The sequence below is a fragment of the Odocoileus virginianus genome, chromosome 32 (assembly GCF_023699985.2).
Source record: "Odocoileus virginianus isolate 20LAN1187 ecotype Illinois chromosome 32, Ovbor_1.2, whole genome shotgun sequence".
Classification (NCBI taxonomy): Eukaryota; Metazoa; Chordata; class Mammalia; order Artiodactyla; family Cervidae; genus Odocoileus; species Odocoileus virginianus.
In genome coordinates, this window is record NC_069705.1 from 19,845,960 (window position 1) to 19,863,322 (window position 17,363).

The 17,363-nt window shown below is 50.9% G+C and overlaps 1 protein-coding gene across 3 annotated transcripts in view; it reads left to right on the top strand.

Annotated features, from left to right (window-relative positions):
• The first annotated feature begins 2,831 nt into the window (after positions 1 to 2,831).
• Positions 2,832 to 17,363, top strand: part of PRAG1 (PEAK1 related, kinase-activating pseudokinase 1) — a 50,134-nt gene continuing 35,602 nt past the window's right edge. The window contains exons 1-3 of one of the 3 annotated variants that reach the window (XM_070459952.1): positions 2,832 to 3,032; positions 7,963 to 8,394; positions 10,191 to 12,025. In XM_070459952.1, coding sequence (XP_070316053.1) covers positions 8,053 to 8,394; positions 10,191 to 12,025 — 2,177 coding nt within the window. In that variant the 5' untranslated portion in view covers positions 2,832 to 3,032; positions 7,963 to 8,052. Of the gene's footprint in view, positions 3,033 to 3,274; positions 3,536 to 3,813; positions 4,142 to 7,962; positions 8,395 to 10,190; positions 12,026 to 17,363 lie in introns of those variants that run through there. The other 2 variants (XM_020911340.2, XM_070459953.1) reach the window with 2 other exon arrangements.

Consider the following 17,363-nt stretch of genomic DNA (forward strand, 5'->3'; position numbering starts at 1 on the left):
TAAAATGCATGAGCTTACCGTAGCTTCACAGAGAAGGCGATAACATACTTAACAGTTACTGGTGGAGCATTGCATAAGAGAATGGGTATTTTGTGTGGATCTAAGCAACTCTTGAAGTATTTTTTTAATTCTTTTCATTAGGCTAGAAGAAGCCAGCTTTAAGGCCATGTCACTGGCATTAAAAGATGCACATTATACATCAGCAACTACAGCATTTACTTCATGTGAGCACAGCAAGAGGCTTGAAAACACAGTTTATTTTGCAGAGAGACTGAATTAATCCTTCACTTGCTGTCCCATGCCACAGAACTGCCAATTCTGCCATACTATATAACCTTTGCAGTGAAGTGAAAGTTGCTCAGTCATGTCCAACTCTTTGCAACCCCATGGACTATACAGTCCATGGAATTTTCCAGGTCAGAATACTGGAGTGGGTAGCTGTTTCCTTCTCCAGGGGATCTTCCTAACCCACGGTTCAAACCCAGGTTTCCCACATTGCAGGCGAATTCTTTGCCAGCTGAGCTATAAGGGAAGCCCAACAATATGGGCGTGGGTAGCCTATCCCTTCTCCAACGGATCTTCCTGATCCAGGAACTGAACTGGGGTCTTCTGCATTGCAGGCGGATTCTTTACTAACTGAGCTATAAGGGAAGTCTTTACTTCTTATAATTACGTATGTTAACCAGTTAATATACTAGAGACAAATTAAGTAAAGAGAAGGAAAAAAGTGGGAACAGGAGGTCCTCCTGTGTGTTCCCTTCTTGGGGTGGGTGTCCTCAATGGGCTTTACAGAGGAAGAATGTAAAACCTTTACATTACAGAGGAAACATCCAACCTGAATCATGGGGACTAGGAACTTCTCAAACACAGGGGTTTCCCCTCTTCCATCTTAACAGAATGGAAGCTTCCCAGATGGCACAGTGGTAAAGAATCCACCTGCCAATGCAGGAGATTCAAGAGATGTGAGTTTGATCGCTGGGTGGGGAAGGTCCCCTGGAGTAGAAAATGGCAACCCACTCCAGTATTCTTGTCTGGGAAATCCCATGGACTGAGGAGCCTGGTGGGCTGTAGTCCATGGGGTTGCAGAGTCGATCACGACTGAGCATGCACGCATGCACACCTTCTAACAGAACTGCAGGCCCCTCCTGATGTCATTTTTATATTTCTCCAGTGACGACCACTTTGTCCCTACCTGCTTTTCAACACATTCCCCTCCTGGTTTCTCTGTAAATGAGTGGGACTGACCCTTCAATTTTGCTGGCTGCTGATGGAGCCTAAACTGAGTTTTCCTTCCATGTTTGTTCAAATGGTTTCCCATCATTTCGAGAAGAAAGAAAAACAGCTGGATGACCAGTACTAGGGGAGGGTAGTGTGGCAGAGTGGAACTGCCCATCAGAGGAGCCAGACTGCCCTTGGTTCCAATCCCAGGACCAAGACCTGTCAGCCCACAGGTCCTGGCAAATTACGTGCCCCTGTGCACCTTAGCCTTCTCTGTGAAATGGGGATGATATCCCTCTCATGGGGTTGCTTGGCATAGGGTAGGTATTTGACAAATGTTAGTTCTACTTCACTAAACCTTAAACCCCCAGTTCTATTCATACTCAGGAGAAATTAGTGACATTGGAGCAAAGGAAGGTTTTGCTTATTTATTTTTTAATATCCCTGCTAACATTCTCCCTTTCTCACACAGAAGCCAAATCTCAAACACATGTCTTCTCCCCACCCTCACCCCAGCTGCCCAGTCCTGCCATGTCAATGCCAGATCACTAGGTGAGCCCAGGAATCTCAAGGAGAACCAGCTTCCTTCTCTGGGCTGGGCTGGGTGGAAGCTCACGGGTGAATTCTGATGGGCTCCCTGGAGGAGGAGGACCTGCTGGAGTTACTGGACTCACTGCCTCTCTGGGGAGGAGGAAGGAGCACCCAGAAAGCCACAGGTGTTCTTTGAGGTCTTTTCTCCCTATTCCATTTCCCAGTTTCTCCCTACCAGGCAGGCACAAGGTGGTGACCTGGATGCTAGTTCCCTGAAGAAACACCCAGGTCAAGGTTCAAGCCTGTTGCAGGCGGCAGGAGGAAGGGAGAGGACTGACTGGGTCATAGGCTGTCATACTCTCTGTTAAACGATTTCTAGCCCGAGGACTATCTCGAACTCATTCTATCTCAGTGAATGAGTCACTTACCGGAAACGGTGTAAACACAGGTGTAATACTGGCCTGCGGAAGCCCTGGCTCTCCGAGCTTGGAGGAAGACCAGCTCTTCCTACAACAACCCTTGCCTTCCACTTTCAGAAAACTGAAGTTCAAGGGGCTACGCCTGGTGCCTGAGGCCTCAGTCGAGGGACTGAGGACTCCCAGTTAGGCTGGGTGGTGCGTCAGCCTCGTTCTACCCGCAACAAGTCATTGACAATTTCGGGGCCCACGCAACTTTCGGTACGCGTCTGGGTCCTGATCTTATCATTCCCCTGCGCACCCCCAGATCTGGGGCTGTACCCTCCACCGCCTCTCCCTCGTCCTCTCCGGGTCTCGCAGAGCAGGCTGGACGAAGAGATGCAGGACACCTACATACCTACCTACGCGCACGTTATGGGAAAGGGAAGGCTACAGACACCGAAACTCGCCCCTGCAGAGCCCCGCGGGGCCATCCTTGGAGAAGGGTGCAAAGGGGCGCTCGCTCCCGGGTCGGACGGCGCCAAGTCTCGGACTGGGGGCGGAGCCTCCGTCGGAGCCGGAGGGAGGGGCGGGGCGAGGGTCGCCAGGAGGCGTCGGGGGCAGGGGAGCGAGCCTGCCGGCTGGGGGCGCGAGGCGGCGGCCGGGCCCGCGGAGGTGCGGCGGGGCCGGGCGGGCGGCGCCACCGGAGGCGGGAGGGGGCGGAGCCGCGCTCGCAGCTGCTACCCGGCCGCCGGGCCCGGGCAGAAGACGCCGCCCGCGGCCGGGCACGCACCGCGCGCACACTCTCCAAACAATGCTCCTAAGCGCCCGGCGGGGCGGCTGGCGGCTCGGAGACCCGCGGCGAGGCCGGGGGAGCGCGGCCCCGAGGTGAGCCCGCGGCGCCTGCTCCCAAGTCGGCCTCTTTTTTTGTCTGGCAAACGTGGCCGCAGAGGGGAGCTCTGGGGGAGCGCGGCAGTTGCAGAGCAGGCGACCCCCGTCGGCGTCCCCTGGGGGTGACAGGCGGTCGCTGAAGGAGGGTGGAGCGTTCGGACCGCGTGCGCCCCGAGTTGCGCCCGAGGTGGAAGCGCCGAGCCCGGGCTGGGGGGTGGGGGGTGAGGGGGAGGACCGGGGAGCCAGAGGTATGTTTTCGATTCATTCGAGAATCGCGCTCTTTCGGAAGGGGAAACTTTCCTCGAGTTCCGGCAGCGGAACCGATTGCTCTGGTCTCGCTGGTCTGGCTGCTGGATTTGGGGCAGGAGACCGGAGCGCTTTGGGGATTGCTATTGTGGAGACTGCCGTTCCGCGGCCGCAGGATTGTCACAGGAACAGAGAGGGAGAGACCGCTCAGTGGCTCGGATCGGGACCCCGGGCGTGATGCTTTGGGACGCCAGGTTAGTAGCTGCCTGTTGGGCAGCCCGCAGTTGGATGCCAGCCTGAGGGTCTCCAGGGGGAACTAGACGATACCTTCTTCCTGAGCGGTGGCGGAGCCCTCTGAGAGGCTATCGTGGGCACGTTGTTAACCTTTGCTTGTGTTGCCTCCTCCTCCTCCGCCACACACACACACAAAATAGAATCACACACACACACAGAAAATAGGATCTCTCCACTTTTCGGTCCTCAGTGAGAACGCGAGGAGGCAGGGCCGGCTGACTATTTCTCAGGTGAAGCTCAGCCAGCGAGCACATGGCTTTGCAGAGCCCACAGCAAAGCCCAAAGGTCTAGAAGGGAGGAGTTTTGCAGGGCATCCAGCCCAGAGTCAGGTTGGGAAGGCGCTATTGATCACTGGCCTGAAAAACCCCTTCCCCTTTTGAGCCGGAAATTTGACAGGAAGCACTGGGGAATTCTGCGGTTATTTCACTATCTTGGGGTCTTGTGGGATGCGGGTATCTTCCTTACTGGTTTAGACTGTAGTGGGTCTAACCCACAAAAACCACATTCCTGCTGCTGAGATTAGATTACATAGCGCTGGAGAAGGAAAAAAGGACATAAAAAGTTGGGTGAGTAGCATGACTTAGCCTCTGTGCGTGTGGGTGGTGGGGGGAGGCAGGAGGTTAGGCTTACTTTCTCCTTTCTGCCTGGGCACCCCCTGTCAATGGAGTGTTGAAATCCAGACAAATTTCCATAAATATACCTCTTTTGCATTCATTTAATTGTATTTAATTGTAAAAAATAGATAAATTTTTTAGATGACTGTTTGCTCACTTCAGGATAAGGCATGAGCAACTTTCAATGCAAGTGTGAAGGGCATTTGGAGCCCAGAGGTTTGATTTTGTGGATCTGGTCACCATTGTTTGAATTCTTTTTCCTCTGAGGTGGGTGTGTATCTGACAGCTTCAGTCTTGCACATTTTAGCCACAACTCTGGTGCAGAAGTTTGCAGAGGCAAAAGATATTTTATCATGACTTGGATCAGAAAGAATGCTGAGATCTTTTTCTAATCTTACACTGCTGCCTCCCACTGAAATGGGGGAATTTGCATAATTCTGAGGGCTGCCTGCCCTCGGAGGTAAGGAATGTGGGCTGGGAAGGTGCCATTCCCAGGCGGTGGAGAGCTGGCACTGCGAGGCAAGCAAAGCTCATGCTTGGTGAGCGCCACTTGAGTTTTTCCACTGTCTTTTGACTTAAAATAAATAGATAGTTCCAAGCCCAGAACCTCTCTAGACAGAGAGAATCCTTTCTGGCTTGATGTAGTGATAAATTCTGTTTGCTGTGACTGAGGAACCAGTTTTAACAGGATGTGTAGTGAGTCAGTGATGGTAAGGAGCCCAGGGCTTCGTTCTGTTCCCGTCTTCATTCTTTTTCCCTGAAAAACCTTTTCCAGTCTCTGAGCTGTTGACATGGTGAAAGTTGTACCCACCGTCGGAGAATTTCAGAGCTGAGGATGGGAACGAGGAGGGTGTTCAGGAACTGGTAGGGGTTCTGAAGGAAGCTTCCTGAATGTTGGTAATCCGACCTGAAGCCCCAGGGCTGGAGTGGGCCATCTGCGCACAGGAGGGGACCTTCGGCACCAAGCAACCGTGACACGTTTGGGTCGGTTATCTGAGCAGGAAATGAGGTGTGGCCACCCCACGTGGCTTTCTTTGCCCCCCTCTGTGGATGCCTCACTCCTCAGACAGCCCAGCCCTGTAAGGAGCTGCAGGAAGGAGGTGAGCCCACTCAGAACCGATCCCCCAGCCCTCTCCCTCCATCCCGCCTGGGTGCGGAAGCCTCTGCCTGCTGTAGAGGGGGCTAGGATTCCCAGGAAAGGACCTCTCCCCGCCTCAGGGCCAGGGTATGGAGCTTTGCCTTATTGAACAACGAAATACCTCTTCTACTTTTTCCTCTTTCCAAAATCCTCCCTGGCGTGGGATTGTGAGAGAAAGAAAAACCCTTGCTTTCATCCTCTGCTTGTTGAAGCTTGGTGACCTCTTCTGGGGAACTTGGCAAGGAACAGACCTGCCACTTGGGTGTATTTATAGGAGTAGAAGAACCCAACTTGTAATCATGTTGATGAAGGAGATCCTAACAATGGTCACGAAAGACAGATACTGGTCTTTATTTCAGAGAGTTCATTTAGCTTAAAGATGCAGTGGGCTTCCTGGTTAACTTTGGAGGGAAAAAGAGGCCCAATGTAGCTTCAGCTCTCATTGAATAGGCACCCCAGTCTGGGAGTGTGGGAGATCAGAAAGAGAGCTCTTCCCACAGAGATTCTGGAATGATCTTTGGGGCTCCTGGCTCATTTCACCTGGTTAGTCCTGTTGATGGTGGGAGAGCAGCAACCTCAGAGCCAGTTCTCACGGGAGGAAAGCGGAAAGCAGACCCTGGGGCCAAACCCTCTCTATTTAATGAGTCTGTTCACAGTAGATTCTTCAGGATGATTTTCTCCTGAACACTGTCCTTCTGAGGAAGTCAGTTCATTTAAGTGAGGAAAGGAGAGCAAAAAGCAGCAACCGACTCAGTGTAACATGTGAGGTATGATGTGAGGGGCTGCCAGGAAAGTTGGCTTCTCTCTGAGGAACCCCTGAGCTCTCTGTGCCTGTGGGCATGCCTCAGTTTATGTTCTTGGCTTTGTTTTCCCGTTTGTAAGACGGAGGTGACAGCTACCTGATGGGTCTTATTCGGGTGAACTGGTTAAAGTCTGCAATCCTTCGAGTTTTCCCCCCCAGTGGTGAATTTACTGAGTGAATTCTGTGGTGCAAACTCTCCACATTCAGTTTTACTCTCAGAGGAAATAAACTCTTTCAGCAAGCTGACTGCCTCCCCTCCAGGGTTCTCGTTGTTCCCTCCTGTCCTACTCTTTGCGACCCCATGGACTGCAGCACACCAGGCTTCCCTGTCCATCACCAGCTCCCGGAATTTGCTCAAACTCAAGTCCATTGAGTCAGTGATGCCATCCAACCATCTCGTCCTGTGTCGTCCCCTTCTCCTCCTGCCTTCAATCTTTCCCAGCATCAGGGTCTTTTCAGTGAGTCGGCTCTTTGTATCAGGTAGCCAAAGTATTAGAGCTTCAGCTTCAGCGTCAGTCCATCCATTGAATATTCAGGATTAATTTCCTTTAGGATTCCTTAGGGTTCTCATGGGGAAAATCATTGTGAGCCACGACTCTTCTAGTACAGCCTACTGTACAACTGCTTCTTCTAACACAGTCTATCCAGACCAGACCACAGGGCTGACATGACCATGAATCTCTCTCTTTCCCCCAGGCCTGAAGCTCTAGGTCTATTGATCTCACTAAGCCCTGGGTTGAATAAGGCATATTAAGTAGAAGTGTTGGAGAATTCCAAGATGCCAGACCTCCCAACCAGGACCCCCTGGAAAGCAGCTAAGACCACATCTCTCCACTTTCTCACCCCTTCTGTCTCCACCTTCTGACAAGTATGGGTTGCAGTGCTGATCTCTGAGCCCAGGCTTGCCTCTCCACTCATATCATTCTTGGTTAAAAATTGTGGCTTATTTTCCAGAAGGCACGACTTCTACCTGCTGTCCTATTTGGAAGTTCTCATTTCTCTGAGGCCAAGTCCCAGGCTCTAGACCCCATAGCAGCAGGGGATGCACCGATGAGCCACAAGCTTCTCATCTCCAGCCCTGTGTGATTTCTTCCCGTGAACTGCCCGCAGAACCTCCTGGTGCTCAGGATTTTAGGGGACTGAAGTATCTTTTACACACTCTACTCATGCATCAGGGGCTTCACTGGTGGTTCAGGTGGTATAGAATCTTCCTGTAATGTGGGAGACCCAGGTTCAACCCCTGGGTCAGGAAGATCCCCTGGAGAAGAAAATGGAACCCCACTCCAGTATTCTTGTCTAAAGATAATCTCATGGATAGAGGAGCCTGATGGGCTACAGTCCATGGAGTCACAAAGGGTTAGACACAGCTGAGCAACTCACACACACACATACACACATGCAACAGAGCTGTGTTTAGGTTTTACAGCTTTTTAAGATCACCCCACTAGAAAGGGGTTAAGCTCCTCATGACAAGTGGGTGAGGGCCTTGGAATAAATAAAATATTCATCTTCACCTCTTTTCTTCTTTCCCTTCTGCTCCATAGTCATATCATCAGACTCTGATTGATCATGCCCCATCTTCCCCAGGGGCTCAGTGGTTAAAGAATCTGCCTGCAATGCAGGAGACCCAAGAGACAGGCATTTGATCCCTGGGTGGAGAAGATCCCCTGGAATAGGAAGTGGCAACCCACCCCAGTATTCTTGCCTGAAAAATCCCATGGACAGAGGAGCGTGGCAGGCTATGGGGTCGCAGAGTCAGATAGGACTGAGCATACACTAAGGGATCCTCTGGCAGGGAAGATCACTGATCAGGCAAGTGTTCTGCTTTTCCAGGAAGTTGCCCTTGGAGCCCCTTCTGTCTTTCCGGAGACCACACCAGCAAGCTGAGTGCAAGATGAACCAGTATCCCGTCCACTGCTCAAGATGCTCAAGACCATCCCACTGAACCCCGAGAGCCCGAAGATGTCTGCGTGCAGCGACTTTGTGGAGCACATCTGGAAGCCCGGGTCCTGCAAAAACTGCTTCTGCCTGCGCAGCGACCACCAGCTGGTGCCTGGCCGCCCCCAGCCCCGAGTTGGCTGCCTGCCCCCTCCGCCTCGCCTGCCACCCAGGCCTGAGAGCGGCCGCCCGGAAGATGACGGCCTGAGCGGCTCGCCCTACTCCAAGCCCACCATCGCCGTGAAGCCCACCATGATGAGCTCCGAGGCCTCGGATGGGTGGACAGAGGCTGCCGGGAGTGCCGGCGTGAGTGCCGACGTCGCGCAGGTGAGGCTGACTCAGCCCCGCGGTATTTTTACAGGGGCTGCTCCTGTTGTAAGGCTGTCGTGACTGGCGGGCAGCCAGGGCGAGCTGTCCCGGCAGGACTCCTGCGGGATGGCTTCCCGGGCAGCTCGCCCTAGACTGCTCCTTCCTGACGGCCGCCCTCTCTTCTCTCTCTGCCCTCCTTTCTCTCGGTCCCTTCAGGCTAAGAACCATGAATGCAGTCCCTCCAAGTTTATTTGGAGATTGTATCAGGACACACCCACCAAAATGAAGCGTTTTTCTAAAAAGTTTAAAAAAAAATTTTGTTTTTAGAGATCATCTTAAGTATATGCAAAACTAGGAAGAACTGCCTAACAAACCCCATGCATCCACCACCCTGCCTCAAGAGCTTGAACAGTCATCAACTCATGATCACTCTCCTTCCATCTTTATCCCCACCCCTACCCTCCCTCCCCCTCTTTTCCCCTAAAGCAAACCCCAGATATTGCATCATGATAGTACCTCCTTAAAAAAATTAAGTCTTTATACAAAATACCATTATCACACTTAAAATTGTCAGCAGTAATTCCGTATATCGTCCAGTTCCCAGCCAGTGTTCATATTTCTAATTTGGAAGCTTGGATTTTTCCACCTTTGATGTGGGATTACTAAAGACAATTACATCCTTAGAGAGTACACCATTCTGCTCATCCCTTGCCCAACCCCCCCTACCCCCTACCCCCGCCGTTGACCCTGACCAAGGTCTATTTAGAGGGCATGTGAAACCTGCTGCCCCTAGACATGTCTTATAATAAGCTGCATGTCTAAAACATATTCTTAGGACTCCTTATAACCTCTTTACCCGTTCTCGTTTTCTTAAACTGTCACAGTGAGTGGGTCAGGAAGGCTTTGTGAGCTTATGTGAAATCAAAAGTCAGTTTTAAATCAAGGGAGGCTTGAATGAGGCAAGCCACCTCCTGGGGTTGCTCTCAGCTTCAAATCCCCTGCAAAGCTGCTCCATTTTCCAGAATCTGGTTACACTCATTCCCCAGGCTTTTCTTGGTACCTTCAACCTTCACATATGTAAACCAGGAACTCTTTCTAGTTTGGATCATCTTGGAAAGGAGCCAGAGGCCAGCCCTGCCTCGAGGCTTCTTTGACAGTGGGGGTAGGGGAGATTTTAGAAGGGAAGGAGAAGGGGACAGTGGTTTCAGTGATGGGAATGACTAGCCTACATTACTGTCTCAGGCTCAACTAGTCCAGCCACTTATGCAGGTTTGGGCTGAGGTCACTGCCTGTCACTGGGAGAAGGATTGTAGCTCAGTGAGTGATGCGAGGGACCAGGGCCCAGCTCAGAAGGGGCCCCTCACCCTTCTGCCCTCTAACCCCACCCCCCACCCAAGGTGTTTTTAAAAGCCTTATGACTTTGTTTTCTTCCTGCCGTGAAACCGTTATGGAAAGACTAATGAACACTAAGCAAAAATTCAAACTCTTATTTTCGAAGCTCATGGGAGAATTCACCTCATCCGGCAGTTTCGAGGGAAAAGGCAATATATTCTTCTTTAGTGTTTTTTCCGCTCAGCCAAAAGAGTAACAGACATGGGCGGGGAGCGTAGTGTCTGGGAAGACCAGTGGCTCCAGGGGGCCCCGCGATGATGAGAAGTCCATGGGTAGATCAGAGGGTAGGCGGGCAGCCTGGCTTCTTCACTGTGGCTCAGGAGACGGTTTCCAGTGTCATGGCCCTGCCCTCTCACTTTCTCTGTCTTCCTTTTTTCTCTGGCAAGGTCTAATGTAAGTCTTTTAACCTTGGGGCTGTGTAGGTCATCTGGAGACGAGCCCCTGGCAAGCTCCCCCTCCCGAAGCAGGAAGACGTGCCAATAGTTTTTCTGGGCAGCTTCCGAGGTGTCCAGAAGCCTGCTGGGCCCTCGGGTCCCACAGATGGGGGTCACCCCCGCAGTCCCCCCGCCTATGCCATGGTCGGCCTGCACAGCCTAGAGCCCCGAGGGGACCGGAATGCCGCCTTCCACCCGGTGAGCTTCCCTGACGAGAAGCTTGGACGAGATGATAAACCAGTGATCCCCTACCAAGAGCTAAGCTCCCCACAGGAGAGCTTCCGCCAGAAGCTGGCCGCCTTCTCCGGGATGACTTCTGGCTGCCACAAGGGCCCGGGGCCCTACCCGTCTGCTCAGCCCCTGCGGGAGTCCCTGCCCTCGGAGGATGACAGCGATCAAAGGTGCTCGCCCTCGGGGGACAGCGAAGGGGGAGAATACTGCTCCATCCTGGACTGCTGCCCCGGGAGCCCAGGTGCGGAGGACGCGGCCCGGGCCGGGGGTTCCCGACACAGACAGGGCGGCAGGGACTGCTCGGCAGCCTGCTGGGAGCCGCGGGTGTGTGCGAGGCCACCTGAGGAGGAGAAGCGCGCTTTGAGCTTCCCCAGGGACTGCTGCGGCCAGGGTCCGACCGAGAGCCCACCCCGCCTGGGCTCCAAGAAGCAGCCCCTCGCTTCAGAGGCTGCCAGCTCTTCGGATGGCCTCTCCTGCGGCAGCACCAACAGCCGTGCCAGCAGCCCCCTGGCCCCCCATCTTGAGAGCAATTACTGCTCCCTCCAGAAGGAGCCTGGGCCGGGGAAGCAGCAGGACTCCGGCTGCCACGGCGTGGCCTCCAGCAGGTGCCTTGGGCAGACGGGGGAGCCCCAGCCCCCAGCCCACTCCAGGGAGGCTGCACAGCCTGAACCCATCTATGCTGAGAGTACCAAGAGGAAGAAGGCCGTTCCAGTGCCTTCCAGGCCGCAGGCCAAGGCGGAACAGGGGGCCGGCACCCCAGGCCAGGCCCAGGTGCGGACGGTTAACACCTGGGCTCAGAAAACCGCCTCTGGCTGGGGCCAGGACAGGGAAGGCCTGGATGTGGCCCCCCAGATGGCGGCCACCATCACAGTCATGGCGGCCCACCCAGAAGAGGACCACCGGACAATCTACCTGAGCAGCCCTGACTCCTCGGTGGGGGTGCAGTGGCCACGTGGGCCCCCGAGCCAGCAGGCTCCTGAGGCAGGCGGAGAGGAGCCTTCAGCTGGGCAGGGGCTCAGCTCCAGGGAGAGCCGCCATCGTGGTGCCAGCGAGACCACGGCCAAGGGGAGACCTGCCATCCCCCCCAAGATGTCCAGGAGCAGCCCCGGGGGGTCCCCGGTGTCCCCCTCCACCTCCCCGCTGTCCGACCTCAGTGAAGGGAACTCAGGCGTCCCAGGACCCCAGCCTCTGTCCAGGGGCCCTGCTGACCCTGCGTCTTCCTTCCGGGCCAACGGCATCCCCACCAGCGACTCTGCCAGGGGTCCCCCGCCTGCCACCAGCACGTCAGCCTTGGAGCAGAGGCGGCCCCGGCCCCAGGCCGGTGCCTGGAGTCGCCAGTGCCGGATCGAGGAGGAGGATGAGGTGGAGCAAGACTTGCTGAGTCAAAGTTGGGGGAGAGAGGTGGAAAATGGCCCCTCGGACCCGGCCAACTCCTCCGCCTGGCACCGTCTCCGCCCTACAGACGGCTCCTCTGGGCAGAACAGCAAAGCTGGGACTGGAATGAGCAAGTCTGCCTCATTTGCCTTTGAGTTCCCCAAGGACAGAAGCGGGATTGAGGCATTCTCTCCTCCCCCGCCACCTCCAAAGTCACGGTAAGTACGACTGTATGTGCGCGCAACTTGGTGTTGGGGTGGCCCTGGAGGGGGTGTTTGTCCAGCAAGATGGAGGCGTCTTCCAGAAACCTAGGTCTTTGCTGCCTCCACCAAGACATCAGGCCAAGGTTTGGTGTCCTAATGCGGGACACCTGTGTTGGCCTGCAGGCACTTGTGCCTTTGTGTAAATTTCTGCTTGGTGCTCAGCACACAAACACGAGCAGAGCCCTGCTTGGGACTGGCTATGGGGAAGGCATCTTTCTGAGAAGCACTGAGAGGCTGTCACTCTTGGCTGGTGCCATCCTCTTACAACAGGGTGCCTTTGTTTTCTCCATTTCTCTGAAGTGTCTTCAGCAGGCTTTCCCCACTCCATCCAAATCCTGAAGTTCCTCATTTAAACGTGCAGAAGAAGGCTCCAGGAGGCTATGCTACAGAATCTCGCAAGGCAAAGAGATGGGCAGGCAAAGGAGCAATGCCAGTGTGCTCCATAAATTGTAACCATGACAGTGATTAGACTTTGGGGGCAAAAGCAGGTTGTAGGAGGCGCTGCACATGTTTTAGAACTCTCAGATGTGGGTTTTAAAAGAAAAAAAACACATATATATAGTTTCATGGTAGCATGCTGAAACTCACAGCTTTCTCACTGTTTTCTCCTGCCAGTTTAAAGTTCCTCTCAAAGGCTTGAGAAAAATAAATGCTTTTTTTTTTTTTTTTTTGAAGTATTGAGTTGTGCATGGAATTCAGATTCTGAGGCAGGGAGGGGGGAGGGGGGATGGCCCTCAATTAGAGCAAAACTGATTCCTCTTAGGGAAAGGAACAGCCTGCTGTTTTTCAAAAGATGACAGCCCTTGCAAACACTTTCTTTAGTCGTGTCATCTCCACTGGTTCTGTTGCAGCTCACGTGCCTCCAGGTTGATGTCAGAAGCAGGGAATTGACCACAGAGGGAAGCGGCTGTGACACTTGACTTTGAACATCAAGGCGTCTCGGGCTGTGACGCGTCCTAACGTGGGCTTTTTCTGGGACCACTGCTTTGTTCTGGTGTTCAGTTGGCCTCCTGCCATGTGTAGTAGACAGCCATCCCCCAGATCTTTGGATGAGCATAGACTCTGGGCTGTGGTTTTCGCTCTCTGACTGAATGGGGGGTTCCGCAGCTCAGAAGAGCTCCCCCTTTATACGACACTAACTATGGGCCAGGCATGGAGTTAAGGGACTTAGACATATTAACTCATTTGATGCTCAGAGCAGATCTAGGAAGTAGGAATTACCATCCCCAGTTACAGATGACAAAACAGAGAGAGAACTGAGTAACCTGTGCCAGGATCACACGGCATACTTGGCAGTCTGCCTCCAAAGTCTGTGCTTCCAAACACCTGAGACACATCAGTATATGGAGGAGTGGGCAGGGCATTCAAATAAAACATGGGCATCATGTCTGTCTGCCTCAGGCCTGGAGGGCTTAGTGGGAAGCCTGGGCTTTGGAGCCAGAAAACTGAGTTCATGTTGCGTCTGTCTCACCTACATGTTAAGTGATCTTGAGCAAGCCACTCATTGTGACAGAGCAACTTCAAGTTACTCTCCAAAATGGGCTAATAATAACAATACATTTGTAAGACCCTGTTGTTGAAAGGCTCAAATAGGTGAACAGAATCTAATGCAGAGATTAGTTCTATAGGCAAAAGCCACCCCGAGCTGTCAATTGTAGCAGGGATACCCACACCCTATAGAAATGGGACTGGCCTGATCCGAGGAACACCACCTGAGCCTTGGAGAAGGAACTAAAGCTTTCTTGGGTAAGAATCACAGGGTTTGGAATAACACCAGTCACCATAGCAATGTGACTCAAGTAGAATCTTCGCTAGCATCTAGGGTGAGATCAGAGTTTTGGAGGCCAGTTTGTTAAAAAACAAAACCATTGAATTATATACAATTCACACCAGGTGGGAAGCTCAGAGGTTCTAGGTGCCAGCTCTTTAAAAATTATTTTTTAAAAAGTTATTTTCAGAATTTTTGGGAGAAAAATCTAGGAAATAAAATTAACTAGCTTAAGAGAACACAGAAAAAAAGGAAAGAGCATCTGGTACTATTTAAAATAAATTGAACTAGTGTATGTATATATATATTCATTTGGGGAAGATTTTTTCAAGCATTACCAGCATTCTCTTTTGAATCATTGCACATCTCCCATGAGTATATAAGAGGGCAGGCTCAGGACCATAAGTTCAGTTCAGTTGCTCAGTCATGTCCGACTCTTTGCGACCCCATGGACTGCAGCATGCCAGGCCTCCTGTCCATCACCAGCTCCCTGAGTTTACTTAAACTCATGTCCATTGAGTCAAAGATGCCATCCAACCATCTCATCCTCTGTTGTCCCCTTCTCCTGCTTTCAACCTTTCCCAGTCCTTCCAACTAATATTCAGGACTGATCTCCTTTAGGATGGACTGGTTGGATCTCCTTGGAGTCCAAGGGACTTTCAAGAGTCTTCTCCAACACCACAATTCAAAAGCATCAATTCTTCGGTGCTCAGCTTTCTTTGTAGTCCAACTCTCACATCCATATGTGACCATAAATTGACTTTTAATTGTAGAACTTGGTACTGTACTTACTGAGGTGGGTGCCAGGAACCCACAACCTTCAAACCTAGTCAGCCTGGGTGATGGTAAATCAGAGTATTGACCAGAGTAATAGCCCACGGTTGATCCAGCACCACACAGGTGGCTGTGACAGGCTGATGTCAGTTTTCCAAGATGGGAAAATGTTGGAAGGTCTTTGAGCAACATCCAAGGTTAACTATTTCTTCACATGGGTCGTCTGTTCAATGGGTTTTATTTCTACAGCTCAACCTCACCTGTGAACAACGATAACAACTGTCATGAGGGGTATGAGGTCCACTCAGGACTCCAGAGAAAGGGGCTGTTCCATGCAGGGTAGTGTTACTTTTTACTAACAGGCACTTAAGCAGGTCAGTGAGTGCTTTCTCAGGCCACTATAGATCAAAGAAATCATATGCTGGATTTCCTATGGTCCCATTTTACAAAACTGACCGACTAAGAGGGGAAAAAATAGATGTTGAGAGTGACCTGGCTTTCCTGTGGTCTTGTTTTGAATGTTTGGCAGTAGCTTTTCTGTTTTCTGAGATACTGTCCTCTGCAAACTCCCATCAGGGTTCCTGAGAAAACTCTTGCTGCAATACCATGTAGGATGGAGATTCTCAGTACTCATTTAATGCCTGAAAGCCATGTAGAGGTGTTCAAGTACATGTTCAACCTTCCTCCCAGGCAGGTGAGGAGGTCTGGGTCCTTTACCTGCGGCTGCCAAGGCAGCCTCCTATCTGTGTAAGCTCACACCTGCTCAACCTGACCAATCCCACAGAGTCTCTGGATCACCCCTGCTCCAATTTAGGGCAGACTTAGAAAGTAAGGAGCAACAAATATTGCTGGTTAGAAAACAAAAACCTACAGGGAAGAGATGTGCACGTCTTAGTTTAAATGTCACATTCGAGACTTAAGGCAGTTCAATGAGAGCAGTCAGTGCCTGGGGGAGTAATTAAGGTGTGAAAAAAATCAAATTTATTTCTGCCTTTTATTTCCTCACAGATGCAAACCTGGTTTTAAATGACTTACGGTTTTTCAGTGACAAGGTCAGTTAAGGGAAAATCATCTGATTAGTGCCAAACAGGTGTTTCACAAAGAAACCCTAAAATAGGAATTAGACTGGTAGACCTGAACTCAGAGGTAGAATTAGAGGACAACAGGTGAATGAGAAATAAGACAGGTTTATATGGTTTTAGTTTCCAGATGATCTGGCCCCAGATGAGACTAATCAAAAAGAAAGAAACATTTCCCCAAGAAAAGCAAGGGATGACTTTGTTTTAAAGTTATCACTCATGCTTATAATTTTAACCCAATACTTATACTAAGTTCTCCTCTTCAGCTGCAAGGATTCTGGGAAGCAGAGATTGAGTCTGTCCTAAGCTTTTGTTCATTCTTAATTCTCATCCTTTTCACATGGCTTCTCAGCAGATAGTTGGTGATGGTGTCAGAGATGGAGGTCTTTTCTGGACACATTGCTCCCCAGAGGAACCAATAGAACTTCATTGTACGATCCCTCAATCACATGCTCTCTTAGCATGACTTCGAGGATTGGAATTGGATGAGTGAGATGGGTCACTGTCTCTAGATCCTATATCCAATCTGATTAAATCTCTAGGGACTTCCTTGGCGTTCCAGTGGTTACAATTTCCCCTTCCAAAGCAGGGGCTGCAGGTTCAATCCCTGGTCGGGGAGCTAAGATCCCACATGCCTTGTGGCCAAAAAGCCAAAACATTAAACAGAAGCAATACTGTAACAAATTCAATAAAGACTTTAAAAATGGTCCGCATGAAAAAAAAAAAAAACAACTTTCAAATGCTCTATTCTTGAGGCACCTCTTACTGTAGTGGATTGTGATGGGATGTCAACAGTTGACCAGGAAATCCCACAGTCTTCATGTATAACATGCTTTTCTCAGTGGCATTTTGAAAATCATAGTTTGTATCAGAAAGCATTATACACACTTCAGGAATCTTCTCTTTATGTTTACCTTTTTGACAAAACTGGAATAAGTCGGCTGGAGATTGAGTCAGTTCGGTGAAGACTGAATACTGGGCATACTTCAGGGGAGAAATCCACCCCCTCCCACATACACACACACAGTTTGGCAAACAGAATAAAGCACACATATCAACACTACAGTTTTACATCCTGCTCCGTGCCAGGAAATTGTATAGTTGGCCTCTTCCCATGAGTTAGTGGATAGAATCTGACATGGGACATCTAGTAATGCTGAAGCAGGGAGAACTAACATTGATTCCTATCTTCTTACTCTGTATATTTTTTTTAAAAAGAATCACTAATTGTAACAGTTGCATATATAAAGTATTTACAGTATTCTCTCCATTTTTGAGAAGGTATCCATGGTGAAGGCTTACGGGTAAGAGATTCTTTAATTCATCAGATATCTACTGATTGCCTAATTTCTATGAAAGGTGCTAAAAAAAAGGCCAGTTACTGGGGTTCCACCCCTTAAGGCCCCTGAGGGTTGCATTGGTAGGAATTAAATCAGCAGGTGTGCAAAAGACTGCCAAAAGTTTACCCCTGCTTTGATTGCTTTTATTGAGACTGGTTATCACAGCATCTGGATTCTCACTGAATTTCTTGTTCTGCCCAGTAAAGCCCAGGTAAGCTCAGCTTGGTGTCCAGGAGTAGTGAAATAACAATCCTTCTATTTAAGGTCTTTTGACCTAATACAAATCACACTTAGTACAGGCATGTAGATAGCCATCTATTTAAATTAAAAAA